The 21290-nt window shown below is 43.8% G+C and overlaps 1 protein-coding gene across 1 annotated transcript in view; it reads left to right on the top strand.

Moving 5' to 3' along the window:
- MYO5B (myosin VB) overlaps nucleotides 1–21290 on the top strand; it is a 385029-nt gene that overhangs the window by 176944 nt on the left and 186795 nt on the right. The window contains exon 5 of the mRNA XM_025364941.1: nucleotides 20783–20939. Coding sequence (XP_025220726.1) covers nucleotides 20783–20939 — 157 coding nt within the window. The remainder of the gene's footprint in view (nucleotides 1–20782; nucleotides 20940–21290) is intronic.

Consider the following 21290-nt stretch of genomic DNA (forward strand, 5'->3'; position numbering starts at 1 on the left):
CAGGGCATGGCTAAACAAAAAGGAGCAGAAACCTCTGCAGATGTAAAAGACCCTGTCTGACAGCTTTGAAGAGAACAGTGGATCTCCCAGCATGGAGGTTGAGATCTGAGAATGGACAAACTGCCTGCTCAAGTGGGTCCCTGACCCCTGAGTAGCCTAACTGGGAGACATCCCCCACTAGGTGCAGACCAACACCTCACACCTCACACAGCTGGGTACACCCCTGAGACGAAGCTTCCAGAGCAAGAATCAGACAGCAACACTCGCTGTTCAGCAATATTCTATCTTCTGCAGCCTCCACTGCTGATGCCCAGGCAAACAGGGTCTGGAGTGGACCTCAGGCAAACGCCAACAGACTGCAGCTGAGGGTCCTGACTGTTAGAAAGAAAACTAACAAACATAAAGGACACCCACACCAAAACCCCATCAGTATGTCACCATCATCAAAAACCAAAGGCAGATAAAAACCACAAAGATGGGGAAAAAGCAGTGCAGAAAAGCTGGAAATCCAAAAAATCAGAGCACATCTCCCCCTCCAAAGGAACGCAGCTCATCGCCAGCAACGGAACAAAGCTGGACGGAGAATGATTTTGGTGAGTTGAGAGAAGAAGGCTTCAGTCAATCAAACTTCTCAGAGCTAAAGGAGGAACTATGTAACCAGTGCAAAGAAACTAAAAACCTTGAAAAAAGAATGGATGAATGGATAACTAGAATAATCAATGCAGAGAAGACGTTAAAAGAACTGATAGAGATGAAAACCATGACATGAGAACTATGTGACAAATGCACAAGCTTCAGTAACCGACTTGATCAACTGGAAGAAAGAGTATCAGTGATTGAAGATCAAATGAATGAAGTGAAGTAAGAAGAGAAGTGTAGAGAAAAAAGAGTAAAAAGAGATGAACAAAGCCTCCAAGAAACATGGGATTATGTGGAAAGACCAAATCTACGTCTGATTGGTGTGCCTGAAAGTGATGGGGAAAATGGAACCATGTTGGAAAACACTCTGCAGGATATCATCCAGGAGAACTTCCCCAACCTAGTAAGGCAGGCCAATATTCAAATTCAGGAAATACAGAGAATGCCACAAAGATACTCCTTGAGAAGAGCAACTCCAAGACACATAATTGTCAGATTCATCAAAGTTGAAATGACGGAAAAAATGTTAAGGGCAGCCAGAGAGAAAGGTCGGCTTACCCACAAAGGGAGCCCATCAGACTAACAGCAGATCTCTCAGCAGAAACTCTACAAGCCAGAAGAGAGTGGGGGCCAATATTCAACATTCTTAAAGAAAAGAATTTTCAACCCAGAATTTCATATCCAGCCGAACTAAGTTTCATAAGTGAAGGAGAAATAAAATCCTTTACAGATAAGCAAATGCTGAGAGATTTTGTCACCACCAGGCCTGCCGTACATGAGCTCCTGAAGGAAGCTCTAAACATGGAAAGGAACAACAGTTACCAGCCACAGCAAAAACATGCCAAAATGTAAAGACGATCGATACTAGGAAGAAACTGCATAAACTAATGAGCAAAATAGCCAGCTAATATCATAAGGACAGGATCAGGGTCACACATAACAATATTAACCTTAAATGTAAATGGACTAAATGGTCCAATTAAAAGACACAGACTGGCAAATTGCATAAAGAGTCAAGACCCATCGGTTTGCTGTATTCAGGAGACCCATCTGACATGCAGAGGCACACATAGGCTCAAAATAAAAGGATGGAGGAAGATCTACCAAGCAAATGGAAAACAAAAAAAAAGCAGGGGTTGCAATCCTAGTCTCTGATAAAACAGACTTTAAACCAACAAAGATCAAAAGAGACAAAGAAGGCCATTACATAATGTTAAAGGGATCAATTCACCAGGAAGAGCTAACTATCCTAAATATATATGCACCCAATACAGGAGCACCCAGATTCATATAGCAAAGTCCTCAGAGACTTACAAAGAGACTTAGACTCCCATACAATAATAATGGGAGACTTGAACACCCCACTGTCAACATTAGACAGATCAACGAGACTGAAAATTAACAAGGATATCCAGGAGTTGAGCTCAACTCTGCACCAAGCAGACCTAATAGACATCTATAGAACTCTCCACCCCAAATCAACAGAATATACATTCTTCTCAGCACCACATCACACTTATTCCAAAATTGACCACATAGTTGGAAGTAAAGCACTCCTCAGCAAATGTAAAAGAACAGAAATTATAACAAACTGTCTCTCAGACCACAGTGCAATCAAACTAGAACTCAGGACTACGAAACTCAATCAAAATCACTCCAACTACATGGAAACTGAACAACCTGCTCCTGAATGACTACTGGGTACATAACGAAATGAAGGCAGAAATAAAGATGTTCTTTGAAACCAATGAGAACAAAGATACAACATACTAGAATCTCTGGGACACACTTAAAGCAGTGTGTAGAGGGAGATTTATAGCACTAAATGCCCACAAGAGAAAGCAGGAAAGATCTAAAATGGACACCCTAACATCACAATTAAAAGAACTAGAGAAGCAAGAGCAAACATATTCAAAAGCTAGCAGAAGGCAAGAAATAACTAAGATCAGAGCAGAACCGAAGGAGATAGAGACACAAAAAACTCTCCAAAAAATCAATGAATCCAGGAGCTGGTTTTTTGAAAAGATCAACAAAATTGATAGACCACTAGCAAGACTAATAAAGAAGAAAAGAGAGAAGAATCAAATAGACACAATAAAAAATGATAAAGGGGATATCACCACTGACCCCACAGAAATACAAACTAACATCAGAGAATACTATAAACACCTCTATGCAAATAAACTAGAAAACCTAGAAGAAATGGATAATTTCCCAGACACTTACGCTGTCCCAAGACTAAACCAGGAAGAAGTTGAGTCCCTGAATAGACCAATAGCAGGCTCTGAAATTGAGGCAATAATTAATAGCCTACCAACCAAAAAAAGCCCAGGAGCAGACGCATTCACAGCTGAATTCTACCAGAGGTACAAGGAGGAGCTGGTACCATTTCTTCTGAAACTATTCTAATCAATAGAAAAAGAGGGAATCCTCCCTAACTCATTTTATGAGGCCAGCATCATCCTGATACCAAAGCCTGACAGAGACACAACAAAAAAAGAGAATTTTAGACCAATATCCCTGATGAACATCGATGTGAAAATCCTCAATAAAATACTGGCAAATCTAATCCAGCAGCATGTCAGAAAGCTTATCCACCATGATCAAGTGGGCTTCATCCCTGGGATGCAAGGCTGGTTCAACATATGCAAATCAATAAACGTAATCCAGCATATAAACAGAACCAAAGACAAAAACCACATGATTATCTCAATAGATGCAGAAGGGCCTTTGACAAAATTCAACAGCCCTTCATGCTAAAAACGCTCAATAAATTCGGTATTGATGGAATGTATCTCAAAATAATAAGAGCTATTTATGACAGACCCACAACCAATATCATACTGAATGGTCAAAAACTGGAAGCATTCCCTTTGAAAACTGGCACAAGACAGGGATGCCCTCTCGCACCACTCCTATTCAACATAGTGTTGGAAGTTCTGGCCAGGGCAATCAGGCAAGAGAAAGAAATCAAGGGTATTCAGTTAGGAAAAGAAGAAGTCAAATTGTCCCTCTTTGCAGATGACATGATTGTATATTTAGAAAACCTGATCATCTCAGCCCAAAATCTCCTCAAGCTGATAAGCAACTTTAGCAAAGTCTCAGGATACAAAATCAATGTGCAAAAATCACAAGCATTCTTATACACCAGTAACAGACAAACAGAGAGCCAAATCATGAATGAACTCCCATTCACAATAGCTTCAAAGAGAATAAAATACCTAGGAATCCAACTTACAAGGGATGTAAAGGACCTCTTCAAGGAGAACTACAAACCACTGCTCAATGAAATAAAAGAGGACACAAACAAATGGAAGAACATACCATGCTCATGGATAGGAAGAATCAATATTGTGAAAATGGCCATACTGCCCAAGGTAATTTATAGATTCAATGCCATCCCCATTAAGCTACCAATGAGTTTCTTCACAGAATTGGAAAAAACTGCTTTAAAGTTCATATGGAACCAAAAAAGACCCTGCATTGCCAAGACAAAGCTGGAGGCATCATGCTGCCTGACTTCAAACTATACTACAAGACTACAGTAACCAAAACAGCATGGTACTGGTACCAAAACAGAGATATAGACCAATGGAACAGAACCAGAGCCTTCAGAAATAATACCACACATCTACAGCCACCTGATCTTTGACAAACCTGACGAAAACAAGAAATGGGGAAAGGATTCCCTATTTAATAAATGGTGCTGGGAAAATTGGCTAGCTGTAATTAGAAAGGTGAAACTGGATCCTTTCCTTACTCCCTACACCAAAATTAATTCAAGATGGATTAGAGACTTAAATGTTAGACCTAAAACCATAAAAACCCTAGAAGAAAACCTAGGTAATACCATTCAGGACATAGGCATGGGCAAGGACTTCATGTCTAAAACACCAAAAGCAATGGCAACAAAAGCCAAAATTGACAAATGGGATCTCATTAAACTAAAGAGCTTCTGCACAGCAAAAGAAACTACCATCAGAGTGAACAGGCAACCTACAGAATGGAAGAAAATTTTTGCAATCTACTCATCTGACAAAGGGCTGATATCCAGAACCTACAAAGAACTCAAACAAAGTTACAAGAAAAAAACAACCCCATCAAAAAGTGGGCAAAGGATATGAACAGACACTTCTCAAAAGAAGACATTCCTGCAGCCAACAGACACATGAAAAAATGCTCATCATCACTGGCCATCAGAGAAATGCAAATCAAAACCACAATGAGATATCATCTCACACCAGTTAGAATGGCAATCATTAAAAAGTCAGGAAACAACAGATGCTGGAGAGGATGTGGAGAAATAGGAACACTTTTACACTGTTAGTGGAACTGTAAACTAGTTCAACCATTGTGGAAAACAGTGCGGCATTCCTCAAGGATCTAGAACTAGAAATACCATTTGACCCAGCCATCCCATTACTGGGTATATACCCAAAGGATTATAAATCATGCTACTATAAAGACACATGCACACGTATGTTTCTTGCAGCACTATTCACAATAGCAAAGACTTGGAATCAACCCAAATGTCCATCAGTGACAGACTGGATTAAGAAAATGTGGCACATATATAACATGGAATACTATGCAGCCATAAAAAAGGATGAGTTTGTGTCCTTTGTAGGGACATGGATGCAGCTGGAAGCCATCATTCTCAGCAAACTATCGCAAGAACAGAAAACCAAATACTGCATGTTCTCATTCATAGATGGGAATTGAACAATGAGAACACTTGTACACAGGAAGGGGAACATCACACACTGGGTCCTATTGTGGGGAGGGGGAGGGAGGAGGGATAGCATTAGGAGACATACCTAATGTAAATGATGAGTTAATGGGTGCAGCACACCAACATGGCACATGTATACATATGTAACAAACCTGCACGTTGTGCACATGTACCCCTAGAACTTAAAATATAATTAAAAAAAGAGGTGGAGATGGGGTGAAGGGAGTAGGGCTAAATGTGGAGTAGGGGTAGCTTTAGGAGTTAGGAGTTAGGGATGGGGTAGTGTAGGAAGAAGGATAGATTTGGGGTAGGGGGTAGACACAAGCTGGGAGTCGGGGGGTTGGTTTTAGGGCAAGGTGTGGGGATTGGTAGGCAATGAGAAGCAACTGGTGATGGGTATGGGGTTTCTCTTGGGGGTGATGAAAATGTTCTTTTGTGATGGTTGCACAACTCTGTAAGCACCTTTGAATTGTATATTTTAAATGGGTGAATTGTATGATATATGAATTACATATCATCATAAATAAGGCAAAGTAGCAGGTTTGGAGAAGATGTTTTGGAGAAGGTAGACAGGAAAAATGTCTCTTAGATGGCATCATTTAAGCCAAGATTGGATGAAGTGAGATTGCGACCGGTGGGATGAGGGCAGAGATAAGTGTGAATAATACACATTGTAAAGAATCCTGTCCAAGAGGGTTGGTTTGTATTTTGAAGAAATACATTATGTTAAAGAATTCAGTTACTGCACGTGCTAACCAGTATGGAAATAAATCTACCTTTTTATTTTAAAGGGGGTTTCTCCAAATTAGATGTCAGCCTTTAAACTCTAAGTTTTATTACATGTAAAAGGAAGGCTTAAACCCTTTAGGAACTGGGTTCACATAGGATTGGATCACGGGTTAGTATATATTTTGGTGGAATTGAGAGTCAGGCACAGTAAGGCACACAAAAGAAAAAGAGAATGAGATTAATGAAACAGTTGGTCAACTGGCCAGCAGAATCCTCAAGTTCTGAGTTGCACAGCACTCTGATGATGCTTTCCTGGGATCTTGAAGGCCTTGCCTACTGTCTGATGCCTCCCATCTTTGGCCCTTTCCCTGTGTCCCTTCCCTACCAGCTGGGAATCTGTAAGATGGTTCTGCAAAATGTATCACCAAATTGTGATTGCCGATCAGGTTTTTGAGGTAGGCTTTCCAGCCTGGTCTTGGAGCCCGTAGTGCTCAAGATGACCAAGACTGGAGGTGACTCTGGTTGCAGCAAGAATCTTAATATGTTCCAGATCAGCTTTTACCAAATATTCCATGGAGTGCAATCACGGTGCTCATACCAGAGGGCTCCTAACAGGCAGGATGCGCTGCTTACAACAGGAGCTGTTTATTCAGCAGGGGCTACTGCAAGCACCTGGAGGAGGTACTTGCTCACCTCGATGGCACAGAAGGCTGGGGCCTTAGAAGCTGTATTGGGATGAGATAATGTGGCATGACTTCATGTGTCCGCAAATAAGATAATTGACAACTACCAGGAAGCCAGCTTCCCTTGCCCTGGGCACACCTGCTGCGCCAACAGAATATTTAACTTAAAACTGAAAATGCCTGTAGATTTTGATAAATGACACTAACACTAATAACACCCTAAAGAACACTAAAAAATTTTACCTTTTGGGATTTTACAAATGTTAAGGGACTTCTTATAACTATTACTGAAAATATCCAGACCTCAACAATTAAAATTATTAAAGGAGCACCCAAAATAATTTAAGAAAAAATTTAAGCAAAGCAAGCGAATTCTGATCCTGGAAATACTTGAAGATTGCTTTAATTACATTACCCAGCCAAAGGAGTGATCAAATGTCTGCAGTAAAACAGTCCCCTACTCATGGGGAGAGCCATTGCTTAATTTTTGATCAAAAATGAAGTTCACTAGGTCAGAGGGGTTCATTTCTCTCTAGTGCACATGATAGTTAAGAACTTGTTTGTACCCAAAATCGTCCTCCCAGAGAAAAAGCTCACATGTTTCTGTCTTTGGCTCAGCCCCCTGGTCACTGTCCCATGAACCCACTGCAGAGGGAATTCCTGTCTTTCAACTTCCCTTCTGTCTGTGCAAACTTCTCATTCTTGGTCAAGATCAACCTTAGGGCTGTTAACATTTTGAAATCTAACAAGATCCCCAATTCCAGGAGACTTCCCCCAGGGTCATCTTCTCTGAGCCCTCAGATTGTTGACAGTCTATTTTCACACAGATGCTTCTCTTTATCTTAGATGTGCTAGGCATGGTCCCTTACTTGAGCATCAGCCCCTCAAGGGACCACTTTTCTTACACTCAGTTACACAGTTCAAAATTTTACCCAAGGGAGCTGTGCAGTAAAAACTTGCCTAATGGATGGAACAGCTGAACCCCACCTTCATTCCCGTGGGGCCGAGACGTTTGTAGGTACTTGGGTAGAACAGACCTCCTTCCCATCCTACAGGGAGAGAGAACACTCCGTGTGAAATAACAGCTTTCCCTTTTGGGCTCCTCATCCAACCAGAATGGTAGAGTGGAGACACTTAGAAAGCTCTAACGGATCTGTAAGGAGAGACTGGGCTTCATTTACCGTGGATGATAGGGTGGTAGGTGCCACATTACAGTGAACTAATGTCACCAAATTGTAGGCTGTATCTCGCCCAATCTGATGGCACATTATACACCTCAACACAGCCCATAGTGAGAGAGTTGGGGGATCATTAATACTTTCTCTTACAAATGAGGAAACCAAGTTTTACAGAAATAAAATAACTTGCCTGAGGTGGAAATGCCCCTTCAAAGTCTTTTTAAAGAAGACTGCTACATTATCCTTAATAAATAACTCTGTATAGCTTCTGTTGTGAGTTAACCATACCCATAGTTGTTTTTTTTGTGTGTGTTTGTTTGTTTTCCTCATCCATTTTCTCTATAATTTTGGGACTTTTTTATGTAGACATTTGTAAAACAAAGTATTTACTAGTCAACCAGTTTTTCTGCTGCTGCTTCTCTTATCTGTGAGCTCTTTGGGCCCTGGGTTTCTCTTCCTAACACTGGCCGCCTCAATGTCATTTTTATGATATAGCCTGGTTTTACTACTTTTTTAAGGAAAGAATTTGAAGGAAGAAGCTAGAGAAATTGACTACAACTGAGGGGGTCAAAGATTCCTGACTTGGAAGTAGAGCTCTGTGTCTTGGATTCTTGTCCATGGTGACTCAGTAAGCATACCCAGGGGCACCTGGGGCTGTAACCTGTGGGCAGTTCTCCCTGCCAGCCTCTCTGCTGGGCTAGGCAGTGGAGGGGGAAGTAGCAGCACTGGGTCCTGTCAGGGAAACCCAAGCTTTGGGTAAATCACTTTGGCTCTGTACTGTTACTGTCTCTGTGATGCGAGTGAGTGTTTTCTGACCTGCCTCATGTTGTCAGCAGATGCGAAAACTGAGATTTCGGATGTCATCTTGAAGTCGGGTACAACTGATAATGATTGTGAGTTTTGGTTGTCTGTGTTACCTAAGTCTACTATTTTATTGCTAACTCTTGGCCACTTATATCTGCTGTATAAAAGGATCCTTGAGAGAGGGCAGGGAGGTAATCCATTGGAACTACTATAAGCAAGATTTTGGTTCCTCTCTTACTGAGCCCAAGTTACTGAAGGAATCTGATTCTCTCAAGAGGGCTGGCTGGTTTTGGCCTGAAGCTGCTATTGCAGAAGTTCAGTGCTTGACATAAGTGTCATTTTCTCATCTATTGAAATGGTGTCATTTGTCATCTTAAAATCTCAGGGTATAGGTGCAATTGAAAGGGATACCTCAGAAGCCTGAGGTGCTGTGTGGAGGCATGGAGTTGGCATACTCAGACCAGTAGGCCAGAATTTCCCAGATGTTACCAATCCAAGACTGGTGTGGCTGAACGAAGTGGGTAGTATGCTTCAATTTTAGTTTTGTTAGAGATGTTTCTGAGGTCAGCAAGTTTTCCTGCCAGCCTAATGAATGATTGATTTGTTTTCCATTATTGGGTCTTTTCTGGCCCACTAAAGCGAGTCTGTCTTTCAAGGACTCAGATGTGTTTAGTGACCTTATGGGTATAATTCATTTGTATCCTGGGATCCACAGACTTTGGGACATTGTACTAAAGAGACTCATGAATAAAAGAGTGCTTTTGATAAGTACAGCCAGCGCTCACTGTGTGCTTGCTGTGAGTTCCATAGTTACATGAATTATCTGCTAAGCCATGGGTGGATTATGACTTTGCTGGAATGCCTTCAGTCTGAAGCAGATTGTTTATGAAGCAGCCTCTCCTGTGGTTGGACGCATGATGTGTTTGAAGGGCCCTTGCATGGGAGGAGGAAGAAATGCTGACCTTTGTCCACTTTGGGCTCTGAATTTGCAGCATGGCTTTCAACAAACCATTCAGCGGCTTTGCAGTCAGTGTCACCCAGGAGAAGAGAAGGTGGCAGCCACAGAAGGGACACCCAGGTGCCGAGCAATAGTTCCCTGGAGGGGGAAGCACTTTCTTCCAGGTGACTTCTCAGGGCAGATTTTCTAGGATGGCCTTTGAATTGGGCCTGGGGGACAAGCAGGATTTGCACTTGAAACTTAGTGCATGTGCATCTATGTGACTCTGACGTCCAAAGCTGACCAGTCTACGTCATTATTTCAACTGTATGGCTGTCAACAATGTAAGTCCAGTGAATGAGGAAACTGTTTGTATTTCTAGGTGATTTATCATAAGCGAGTAGCTAGAACTTGGAATTAATAAAGGTTTCTGTTGTCTTCAGCCAGGAAGAGCAGTTAATACATTCATAAATTAAAGGCTGTTTAGTTTCTTCAAGCTCATCTTTCAATTCATTAGTACTTTGTATTAGGCTAATGTTGACCAGGAACAAGTTACAAGGTATTTGAATTGCTGCCAGTACCTGAACATGTTTATGTAGTGACCCATTTCATAAAGCTGAGTCTGTAGCAGTGCTTCTTAACCCTAGCAGAACTCATGTTGTAGTAGAATATTAGAAGCACTTGTGGAATTTTAAAAACAAATATCTGGACCTCACCCTCAGAGACTGTGATCTAATTGGTCTGGCGTGGGATCTAGCAGAAGTAGTTTCCTAAGCTCCACAAGCACTTCTTAATGTACAGCCAGGGTTGAAACCACTCTGTGATGAGCAAATAGTGGTTCTGCAGTTGGCATTGCCTCTTCCCTGAACACTACCTATGCTGTCCCACTCTTTGCACAGCCTGGCACCTCTGCTTGGAATGGTCTCTGGGAACAGCTCGTGCAGGGCCTGGAATGCTACAGGCCCTAACTATACCCACCATACTACAGGGTCTGGTGCAAGGGTGCTAAGCAGGGCCTGGACACATTCAGATGAGTGTTTTGGAAATATGTTTCCAGCAGCAATGAGGGGAAATGGATTGAGTAGGGGATAGAATTGTCATGGGAAGACCAGTTCTGCTGTGGTAGCATCTAGGAGGGAAAGGAGGAGGAACAGGGCTTCGTGGAGTGGAGTAGAAAAGAATTCAAAGCAGTACAGGAGGCTTGGCCTCATGGAGTAAAAGAGAGAAAGGAGTCATGGGCAGTTCCTAGGTTCCCTGCTTATTGCTGAGCCATCCCTCGGGAAGGCAGGATGAGGAACAGATGGGTGGGGAGCTGAAGAGCGCTGTTTTGGACGTGCAGGCCTTGGAGCACCTGTGCACCCTCCATGTGTCGTTGTCCAGTGGGCAGTTAGGCATATGTGTTTGGCTCTCAGAGGAAGTATCTGGGTTGGGGAGATACCAGTGTGGACAACTTGCGGGCAGCAGTTATAATCACAAGGGAAGAGGAGATCATCTCAGAGGCCACCTGGAGAAGTGAGGAAGGTGCTGACATTGACCTTCAAAGATGCTCTAAATTTAAAAAAAAAAAAAAAAAAAAAAAAAAAAAGAATGGATGAAGCAGTATCTATCAAAGGAAAAATACAAGACTTGTATCTTACTGGTGGCATGCCAAAGAGACAGTGTGGTATAGAGAAAGGATGGGTTTCAGAATGAGGGACTCACATGCAGCTGGCTAAAATGCTAGCTGTTCTACTGGCCAAGGAAAAGTCATTTTACTTGAATATACTCCCTCGCTGCAAAATAGTTTCCAAGAACAAGTGAAATAAGTGAATTTGAAAAGTGATGTTTATTTGGTCCGACAGGCTACACATTCTATGTGTATATCATAGTTCACCCCTAGCTAATGACAACAGTAGAATAAGTCTGTAAAGCATAAAATCATAGGAAACACGTGCCTTTGTTGTTCAGTTTCATCTAAACCTGTAGCTTTCTGAATTCCAGTGCGTTTTGGACATTAGCAGTTCTATAAACTTCAGTTGATATGGAATGTATCACACAGCTCCAGTATAATCTGGATCTGGAATCACAGAATATGGGAGTAGCACGAGATCCTAGGGATAATCTTCCAGCCCCTTATTTTAAGAGCAAGGGAATCAGCACATTCCCTTTTATACCGAGGAGTGCCCTAACCAGTTCTCTGTCTCCCTCTGGCCCATCTGCCCAACATGGGGTGGGCTGGGTGGCACTCCCCGGGTTCTTTCTGTGATAGTATCTCATCTGAGCTGGAGACAGCCCCGCTCGGGAACAGCCAGCAAGAGGAAGGGACAGATTCATTTCACTGCTGCCTATATCACACTACACTTAAGAGGCTTATAAATAGCGCTTAGCACTCCAAGGGCCACTGTTTAACTGAAGTGGGAAAATGATATTGGATATTAAATGTACTAAGTACTTATCTCTTACACTATCAGAAGGTTCATTTTCATCTTACCAAGTAGACACTTGGGACTCTACCTGCCAAATGCCAATTACGCAGTTTCCAGTGAATATTCATGACAGCCTTCCTGAATGGCTTGGCTTTGGTTCTGGGCTGTGGCTGAGTGGTGCCCTGCCCTGGTAGGGAGGGCATGGTAGAGTAAAATGTCAGCACCTGGTGGCAGACTACATAGGGACATCCCTCTGCCATTTTCACCCCAGGAACCCAGAACCTGCTTAGCCCTTGGGGCTGGAGAACCGCTCATAGAAGTGCCCTGTCTCCCGGTGCCTGAGACACATCTCCTTCCCACTTTCAGGCCTGGCTGCCTTGTTGGAAGGGTTTGTAGACTCTCTTGCTTGGAGTGTTCCGGCCCAGCCCCTTCTTGCAGCAGAAATGTTTTTTATAGTGTTCCCAACCTTGGGAGGAAGCCCTTGAATGTTAGAATAATTATAATTATGTGACTCTGTTTTGAGCCCAAATCTGACTTATCATAATTTTCCATATCCCTTCTCACCTGACTTGACCTCTGCCTTAACCTACCTCTGCTCCCCAACCTTACTCTTCTCCCCCCCACATAACCTTTTGTTCCCCCAATCTGATTTTTCTTTCCACTGGACTCTTCCTCCTATCTAACTTTCCTCACTGTAATAGGTTTTTTACATTAATATAGTTTCGTGTGTTTGTATCTCTTAGTATTATGTTTCATTTCGCTTGTTTGACTTTATCATGAAAATATACCATATGTAGTTGTTGTTGTTTGAGACAGTCTTGCTCTGTCACCCAGGTTGGAGTACACTGGCGCAATCTCGACTCACTGCAACCTCCACCTCCTGGGCTCAAGTGATTCTCCTGCTTCACCCTCCCAAGTAGCTGGGATTACAAGCACCCACCACCACACCCAGCTAATTTTTGTATTTTCAGTAGAGATGGGGTTTCACCATGTCGGCCAGGGTGGTCTCAAACTCCTGACCTCAAGTGATCCGCCTGCCTCAGCCTCCCAAAGTGCTGTGATTACAGATGTGAGCCACTGCGCTTGGCCCATATATACTATTATCATTTTAAGTCACCATTGTTTCCAAGACTCATTGTCACTGTATTTTTCTACCCTGTCTTCCAAGTATTAATACTGTCCCATGGTACTTCTACAAATATCTTTGTTGGACAGAAATTATTTTAAAATTCTATGTATTCTATTCTCTAGTATAGTCCTTTTTTAAAACCATTGTCGGTGATGTGTGTTTTGGTGATGGTGTTGACCATGTGATTAGAGTGTGTAGACATAGACAAAAAGCAATAGATTGATTATCCCATTAATGAACAGAATATATTCTGTTGACACACCTAAATCTTCAGACCATTTGTCACAGAGGACGAAATGTTATAGAGAGGCTTCATGACTGGTTTGGAGATGGGATGTCCTTTCTGTGGTGGCTTGGCAAGCCAGGCTTCCCCTTCTTCCTGTTTTGCAACCACGGTGTGTGTCGGGCCTAAGTGAGTGTTGTTCCCACCTCTGCATCCTCTCAGGGAGTTTCCAATTCAGGTACATAGAATTGTACCTGTCTAAGGCTCAGCTCCCTCCCATTTCCCACACACACACCCATCAGTCCCCTTCCTGTGGGTGAATCATGGAAGGCTGAGCATAGGGCGGGGATGACCAAGTTTGCAGGCAGTAACTTGTACAACTCGAAGGGGGCTCCAGACGCTAGGCTCAGCCTGTACTGCTATACATGACAGTCCTTGCTAAGGACTTCCTCTTAAAATTGACCATCATAGGATTTAGGCTCTAGTGGGGAGACCAGGGTGGGAGGAAAGCTAAGTAGATGAGGAAAATGTTAGTACACTGTATAGTGAGCGCTATGAAGGTAGGAGGGTTAGGGGCGGGTGGTGGGGGCCTTCTAGAGAAGTGATGTCAAGCCAGCCAGCACTGATAACCCCAATATGTTTTAATCTTATACTGAGGCTAATTTTATTATGGAGGGATTTGTTAAAGGCTGCTTTATTATACAAGAAGGAGTGTAATGATAATGCAGAGATACAGGAGTGTAATGATAATACAGCATAATCCGGTGGAAAATTGTGCAAGGAGATGGAAGCCTGAGTTTGAATCTGGGCTCAGTGTCTCACTAGCTAAGGAATTCTGGGTGTATCACTTGACCTTTCCAAACTTCTATTTTCTCTTATTTAAAATGGGAAGACTGGCATCCAGTCATCTTATGTATCTTAAGCGAAGGCTATATGCTAAGAGTCTCATAAACTATTTGAGCATGATGTAAGTAAATGGTTAGTTAATTACATTAAACAGCAGTTATGGATGTGATTGAGTACCAGGCATTAAGAGCTGTGAGATCAAAGAAGGGGATTACCAGTTTGAACTGGGACAGCTTCAGGCCACTGCAACATGGGAGAGAATAAAGAAAGAAGCCCTGTGTGGCTTGAACATATCCAGTAGGAGGGTGGCATGCACTGAAGCTGGAGAGAGGTGCTTGGTCCCCCAGGGCCTTGAACACAGTGGATGTGGGTCTTATTTAGAGGGCAGAGGGATGCCATTGGAAGGCTTAAAGCAAGGGAGAAGTATGGTCTGATGTTCATTTTCAGAAAGTTTCATAAGAGGGACATGTTAGAGGAGGAGGAGAATACAGGCTGGAAAGCTGCTATTGTAATGTATGCCAGAGATGATGATGGTGTGGACTAAAAGGTACAGAGGAGGAAACAGACTACACCCTGGAGAGAAGTTCAACAGGATGTGCTGATGTAGGGCTTGAGGGAAATGGAGAAATCCCTAGTGACTCTTAGGTTTCTGACTGGAGTGAATGAGTAGATACTGGTGCCACTTACATAGAGGAAGTGCCAGGGATAGGCTTGGATGCCAGGAGCCCTGGGAATTCAAGGTGAAAGCACAGAGCCTGCCCATAGCGAGCCCTCATTTAGTGACGTGTGAACTGAGTGTGGCTGATAGAACCTAGTGTTTGAGGAGGAAGGATACCACAGGTGCCACCCAAGTCTCCAGTGGGACACTTGGCCTCACTGGTCACAGCCAAGCTGGTTGCTGGGGAGTGAAGCCTCTGGAGCTTTCCTGGGGATGCTTCGTCATCTCTGAGATGCTTTGAGTGGTGCTGCCCTGTGGGTTCTGTGTATGTATAGCTAATTGGGAGACCACGGGTAACAAATTACGCCCCTCAGGAAACCCGAACAAGATAACACTTAGTGGGATTTCTCAAAATGGAGCTCCCTGGGTACCTCCCTGGCTGATCAGCAGGCCCCTCCTTTGAGCAGAGTGACCTCAGGTGCCCTGCCAGCCGCCTGCCTCACCCTTTCTACCAGGTGACCCCACCCAGAAATGGGGAGGAAGGACTTGATCTTGCTCATCAGTCTAAAGCACTGCAGTGGTTTGGTGGGAAACTTCTAGGAGGAGTTAGGGTAAGTCTTGCCTCTCAGGTGTCACAGAAGGGGGCCAGTGTGAACTGGGGAGGTGGTGTGTGTGTGGATGTGTTGGTTGTGGGGTCTTTTGCCTGGAAGCTGCAGAATGGCTGAGTTTCTTACCTCAGGCTCCGGTACTCTTGTCTGAGTCCTTCAAGGGCCTTTTGCTGTTTAACTTTCTCAAGACTGTGTGGACCTGAATCGTGGCTGAGTACTACATTCCTTGCCAATGGTTTACTTCTTCTAAATGAAAGGAATTTCACTGGGCTCAGGAGAGGTGGCTTTATTGAAAAGCAGATCGATGCAAGTTGGCAGCCAAGTCACTGGGGTGAATGGATGGAGCCATACATAGGTTATATTTTTGAAGGACATTGGGTCAGATTTTGTACTTCTAAACATCTCCCCCTTAATGAGCCCTAAATAGCCACAGTTTGAAACTAAGCTTTTCCCTACCCCTACTTCCTGTTAGGATTTTAGTTAGAGGATCATCAAATGTCAAAGGTAGGCAGTATCACTTGGGAAGTCCAGGTCACAGCCTTTTACTTTAGAGATGAAAAGATGGAGGGCCAGAAAACAGAAGCCACCCAAAGTCACAGAGCAAGTGAAATGACCTCACCGGGACTGACTTCAAAAGAAGACAAAATATGACAAGGTCTTAAGAAGTGGAAAAGCAAGTAATGGGGGACTTTACAAGGTGGGGAAATAATTGCCTTCTGGGATGCCTGGGTGGGCACTCAGGGCAGACTGTCCAGGCATTAGACATGGACAAGACTGCATCGAAGCATATATATTGAAGGTTACCTCAGGTAGAAGGAATACCAGAAATGGCAGTGGTGGGAAAGTGTGTGGTCATCAAAGACAAGTAGTCCTGTTGGGCTGAACCTTGATACCATCATCTTATAAGAAATATAGGCTGGGCGGTGACTCATACCTGTAATTCTAGCACTTTGGGAGGCCAGGGTGGGCAGATTGAGCTCAGGAGTTCAAGATCAGCCTGAGCAACATGGCAAAACCCCATCCCCACAAAAAGTAGAAAAATTAGCCAGATGTGGTGGCCTATGCCTATAATACCAGCTACTTGGGAAGCTGTGGTTGGAGGATTGCCAGAGCCCAGGAAGTTGAGGCTGCAGTGAGCTGTGATTGTGCCACTGTACTCCAGCCTGGGTGACAGAGTGAGATCCTGTATCGAAAAACAAACAAAAACATGTAGAGATCATCTCACAGTCTTGCAGCAAATATATAATATGGGGAGGTATTCTCTATAATGTGTGTAAGTGACTTACCAAGAGTTTGTTGGCAGCAGAACCAGAACTCAGGACAGATCCTTTAGATTATAGTCCCAGGGTCCTTTTCACAAAACCCCATACTTATCAAGGGTTTTAGCATTAGGGTTATGCATTGTAGAAGGGTTTACATGCTCAACTAAAAAGCTTAGACTTGATTTGGTAAGCAATGAGTAGTTATTTAACTTTTTTTGAGTGGGAAAAACACGATTAAAACTGTGCTTTAGCAATTTAATCTGGCAGGAGTATTGGAATGAATTAGAGACCTAGGTATCTTAATCATGGTGACTACTTAGAAGAGCTTGAGCTTCAGGGATCAGAGTTCTAACAGACTGAACTGAGATAATCTGAAGGTCAAATAAGTTAACTACTTTGTCCAAAGTCAGACAGCTAATCAGTGGTGCAACCGAGGTTCAAATTCAAGTCTGTCTTTAATGTCCATTTTTGGGGTTCCCGCTCCAGGACACTGGATACATACATAGAACACAGTCGGAGAGCTGCTGCACGCTGCACTTTGCGGGCTGTTACAGAATAGTGTGTATATGCCGAATGTGCACCTAGCCCTGCTCTATTTTTTTAAGAGTTGAAGTCTTGCTCTGTTGCCCAGTGGTGCGATCATAGCTTATCATAGCCTTTGAACTCATGGGCTCATGTGATCCTCCTGCCTCAGCCTCCTGAATACCTGGGACTACAGGCACATGCCCAGCCCTACCCTAGGCTAGGGAGGGGAGTGCCTAGTATGTGCAAAAGAAGTGTAATAAAGCTAAGTAAAAATCATCAATTTTTCCAGACGTTTTACCTCTGAATTAGGGAGCTGTTGAATGGTGCTTGTTGTTCTAAGAAGTGAGTTTATCTGACTTTAGCCTACATGTCAGCATCAGATCTAACATCCGTGAAGTTAGCCAGAATTAGCACTATTGGTGATTTCCAAGACTTGTTTCCCAGAAGAGCCTCAAGTGTAAAGGTTTTTTAAACTTGGGGTTTTTTTAAATAACTCTTGATAATTTATTAGCCATGTGTGTCCATTTTCATCAGAACACCAAAATTTGCCTTTTGCATCCTGCCAGTTTTACTGTTCTGTTGCCTTGATTCCTTCTTTTTGAATGCTTGACACTTGTCACGTGACCTACTCCCCCTTTTTGATTCCTGGCCACTCACCCCCCAGGAAGAGCCCACTTTTTCCCCATGTCTTGTATGAGTTGCTCTTTCCTGAAAAGGGCATGACTTTCCAGTCACTCCCCAGTGATATGCAGCGGAATTCCCTTATTGACGCCATAGGTGAACAGTGACAAGCATCGCTGGTGTGTGCCTCATTTGTTTTTGCCGAGTGTAACCTGTCACCTGGGTCTCCTTGTAGTCCAGCGTCCTGTGTGTGCTGTGTTGATGCAGGAGCCCGGCAGCGCTTACCCATCTCCCCTCCTCCACTGATGAGATTCATTCCCTCCTGGCATCTGTGTGTTGCTTCCCTGGGATCCTTATTAAGTACTCGAGATAGTATATACTTCTGCATTCTAACTGGTTCTTTGATGATGATCAAGGCTTAGACACATTCTAAACTTATCCATTTATCTGGGGCTAAACACACAAATTTGGGACATAACTACACTTTTGGGTGTGGCTGCTATGATCTAGTTCTGTTTATTGCAGATACCCAGGAAGTTTTAAAGATGGTATCAAACTTCTCTTTTTCAGAGGTACAACACCAAACTTGTGATGTTCTTAGTTGCCTGGGATGGTTGTGCTTTGAGCAGTTCTCTAAGGACTTGATAATGAAGATATTAAGATTAGAGGTGACACCTGTCATTATCCTCTAGGTTTAGGGATGTGTTATAAAATAAAAGAAGAGGCAATATAAACATCCGCAGGCTGCTTTAGAGGCTGCCTTTCAATGTCGAGATTTCACAGCAGCAAGGAGATGCTCTGACTACAATCATGTCCTAGAACTACAAGGGATCTCAGAGAGACAGTGATAATTCCAGTCCCCAAATACTGGATAGGATTCAACATACATTTTCAAGTAGTTGGTTGTGTATCATATTTGAAAGATACGTTTTTTTCAGCTTTGTCTTCTCAACAGTGTCTACTAGACACCCACATCCACTCAGGTCCGTCCCCATTGCTAACCAACCGTTTGTGTGAGCTGGGGCACTTCCTGCTGACCTTGAAGAGCAGCTCATGGTAAAGGTTTTTTTCATGTCAGCTACCTCATGACTCTGCCTTCGGCTCCCACCTCCAGCCTGCTTCTTTTCTGTCTAGGTCATCTCTAATTGGACCATTCCCTTCTATCATCACACCACATTTCCATCTGTTAGCCCTGATCAGAAGAGAAGCTGACATTCATTCACCTGTGCCAATAAGCTACAGCCTACTCATGTTGACAGCAAGGCGGGGCAGGCCCCTGTGGTGCTTCTCTGTTCTTTTCTAGCCCACTCTGCCTAGGAAGCCATGGGAGCTGGTGTAAAGAGGGCCAGGCTGATGCCAGGGGACCCAAGTTCTAAACCTGTCTTCATTTAGAATAGAAGGGAGTTAGATTAGTTGAGAGCTAAGTTGCTTCTGGTTTAGTGATATATATTGAGTTTGTACTTTGTGCCAGGCACGGTTACAGACACTGGGGAGTGAAAGCAGAGTGCCTGACCTCTTGACAATGGGTTTGTGAATCGGAGGTGGGTGGTGGAATATAGCCCTTACAAACCATTTCCCAAAACTGTGGCCCAAACATTTTTCCTTACTCCCTGCTTTTGAGCATACATCTAATCTAACCCCCCTCTTTTCCAAATGAAGACAGGTTTAGAACTTGGGTCTCTTGGCACCAGCCTGGCCCTCCTTATACCAGCTTCTATGGCTTGCTGGGGACATCCATGTTCCTTGGATACCCACTGAGCTGTTCTTTCCATTGCCTGTCTGTCTTCCTACCACCTGTTCTAAACGGATAAACAGAAGTGTTCCTATCTGATGTAGAGTATCTTCTTTCTGCCCTCTGTTCTGACTCAGATTCCACTTATTGAAATTGATAGTTTTATCAAAGTTCTCAGAAATTTGAGGCAAGATTACCCTGGTGGCTAATAGCACACCCTTTGTGACCTACCTATATGAACAAAAATGTTCAAAACTGTGTCTGCTGGCTTGCTAGGCTCAAATGCAGGAGGAGAAGAAAAGATCTGTGTTTTTGAAGAAATTGTAATGTGTACAGTGACACAGATGGGAATGTTAGAGAAACAAAGGGGAGATGATATAACTGAAAGTGTGTGCTTGTGAATTCTTTTTTTTTTTTTTTTTGAGACGAAGTTTTGCTCTGTTGCCCAGGCTGGAGTGCAGTGGCATGATCTCAGCTCACTGCAACCTCTGCTTCCTAGATTCAAGCGATCCTCTTGCCTCAGCCTCCCAAGTAGCTGGGACTACAGGTGCATGCCACCACGCCCAGTTAATTTCGTGTGTGTGGGTTTTTTTGTTTTGTTTTGTTTCCCCCTCCAGTAGAGACAGGGTTTCACCATGTTAGCCAGGATGGCCTCGATCTCCTGACCTTGTGACTCACCGCCTCTGCCTCCCAAAGTGCTGGAATTACAGGTGTGAGCCACCGCGCCTGGTCTATGTGTGCTTGTGAATTCTTAAAGGATGTGTGTAAGGGAACGATCTAAGGGCACTGCACCCAGAGGGAACTCGGGAGAGTGGCCAGTTGTTTGTACCACTCTTGCTCTAGACCGTAAATGAAGGTATGTGCCCTGGTAGAATTGCTTTCTTCCTCCCACTTTCAGGATGTGTGCAGGTGTTGGGGAGGGCAGACTATTTCTACACTGTTCCTCTGCGTTTATCCGTTAAAGTGGGAGAGATGCTCCCGGTGAGGCTCAGGCCCTTGTCAGACAGAGTCCCTGGATGGCAGCAGAGCCTTTCCATGGCCAGTGACTTACCAGAGCTTTTTTCCTTCCAGAGATGAGAAGAATCAGTCCATCATAGTCAGTGGGGAGTCTGGAGCTGGGAAGACGGTGTCAGCCAAGTATGCTATGCGCTATTTTGCCACCGTTGGTGGCTCGGCCAGTGAAACCAACATCGAAGAGAAGGTGCTGGCATCCAGTCCCATCATGGAGGTAAAGCCTTCCAGGTGCCCTGGCCTTCCTGGCTGGAACTCCTCCCACTGGCAGCAAGACTGCTGGGTGTCAAGCCTGGGTGGCAGCCTTCACGCCTCTCCCTGAGAGCCCTCTGTCCACTGTGGAGGAAAAGTTTCCAAGGTGCCTCTAAAACTCTGGATGTTGACCTGGTTGTGTCTTTAGGTTCCTAGTACTGGGTACAGCGTCCTCATATTCTCCGTGTCCCTTGACTCTGCTGAATGTTGTAGTGACAGTGACCATCCCTCCCCACCTCCTCCACCTCTGTTGCTGTCCCCTTCCCTGCTGACATCACGTATCAGAAATCGGTGCTCCACCAAAACTCTTAGAAGC

The sequence above is a fragment of the Theropithecus gelada genome, chromosome 18 (genome assembly GCF_003255815.1).
Source record: "Theropithecus gelada isolate Dixy chromosome 18, Tgel_1.0, whole genome shotgun sequence".
Lineage (NCBI taxonomy): Eukaryota > Metazoa > Chordata > Mammalia > Primates > Cercopithecidae > Theropithecus > Theropithecus gelada.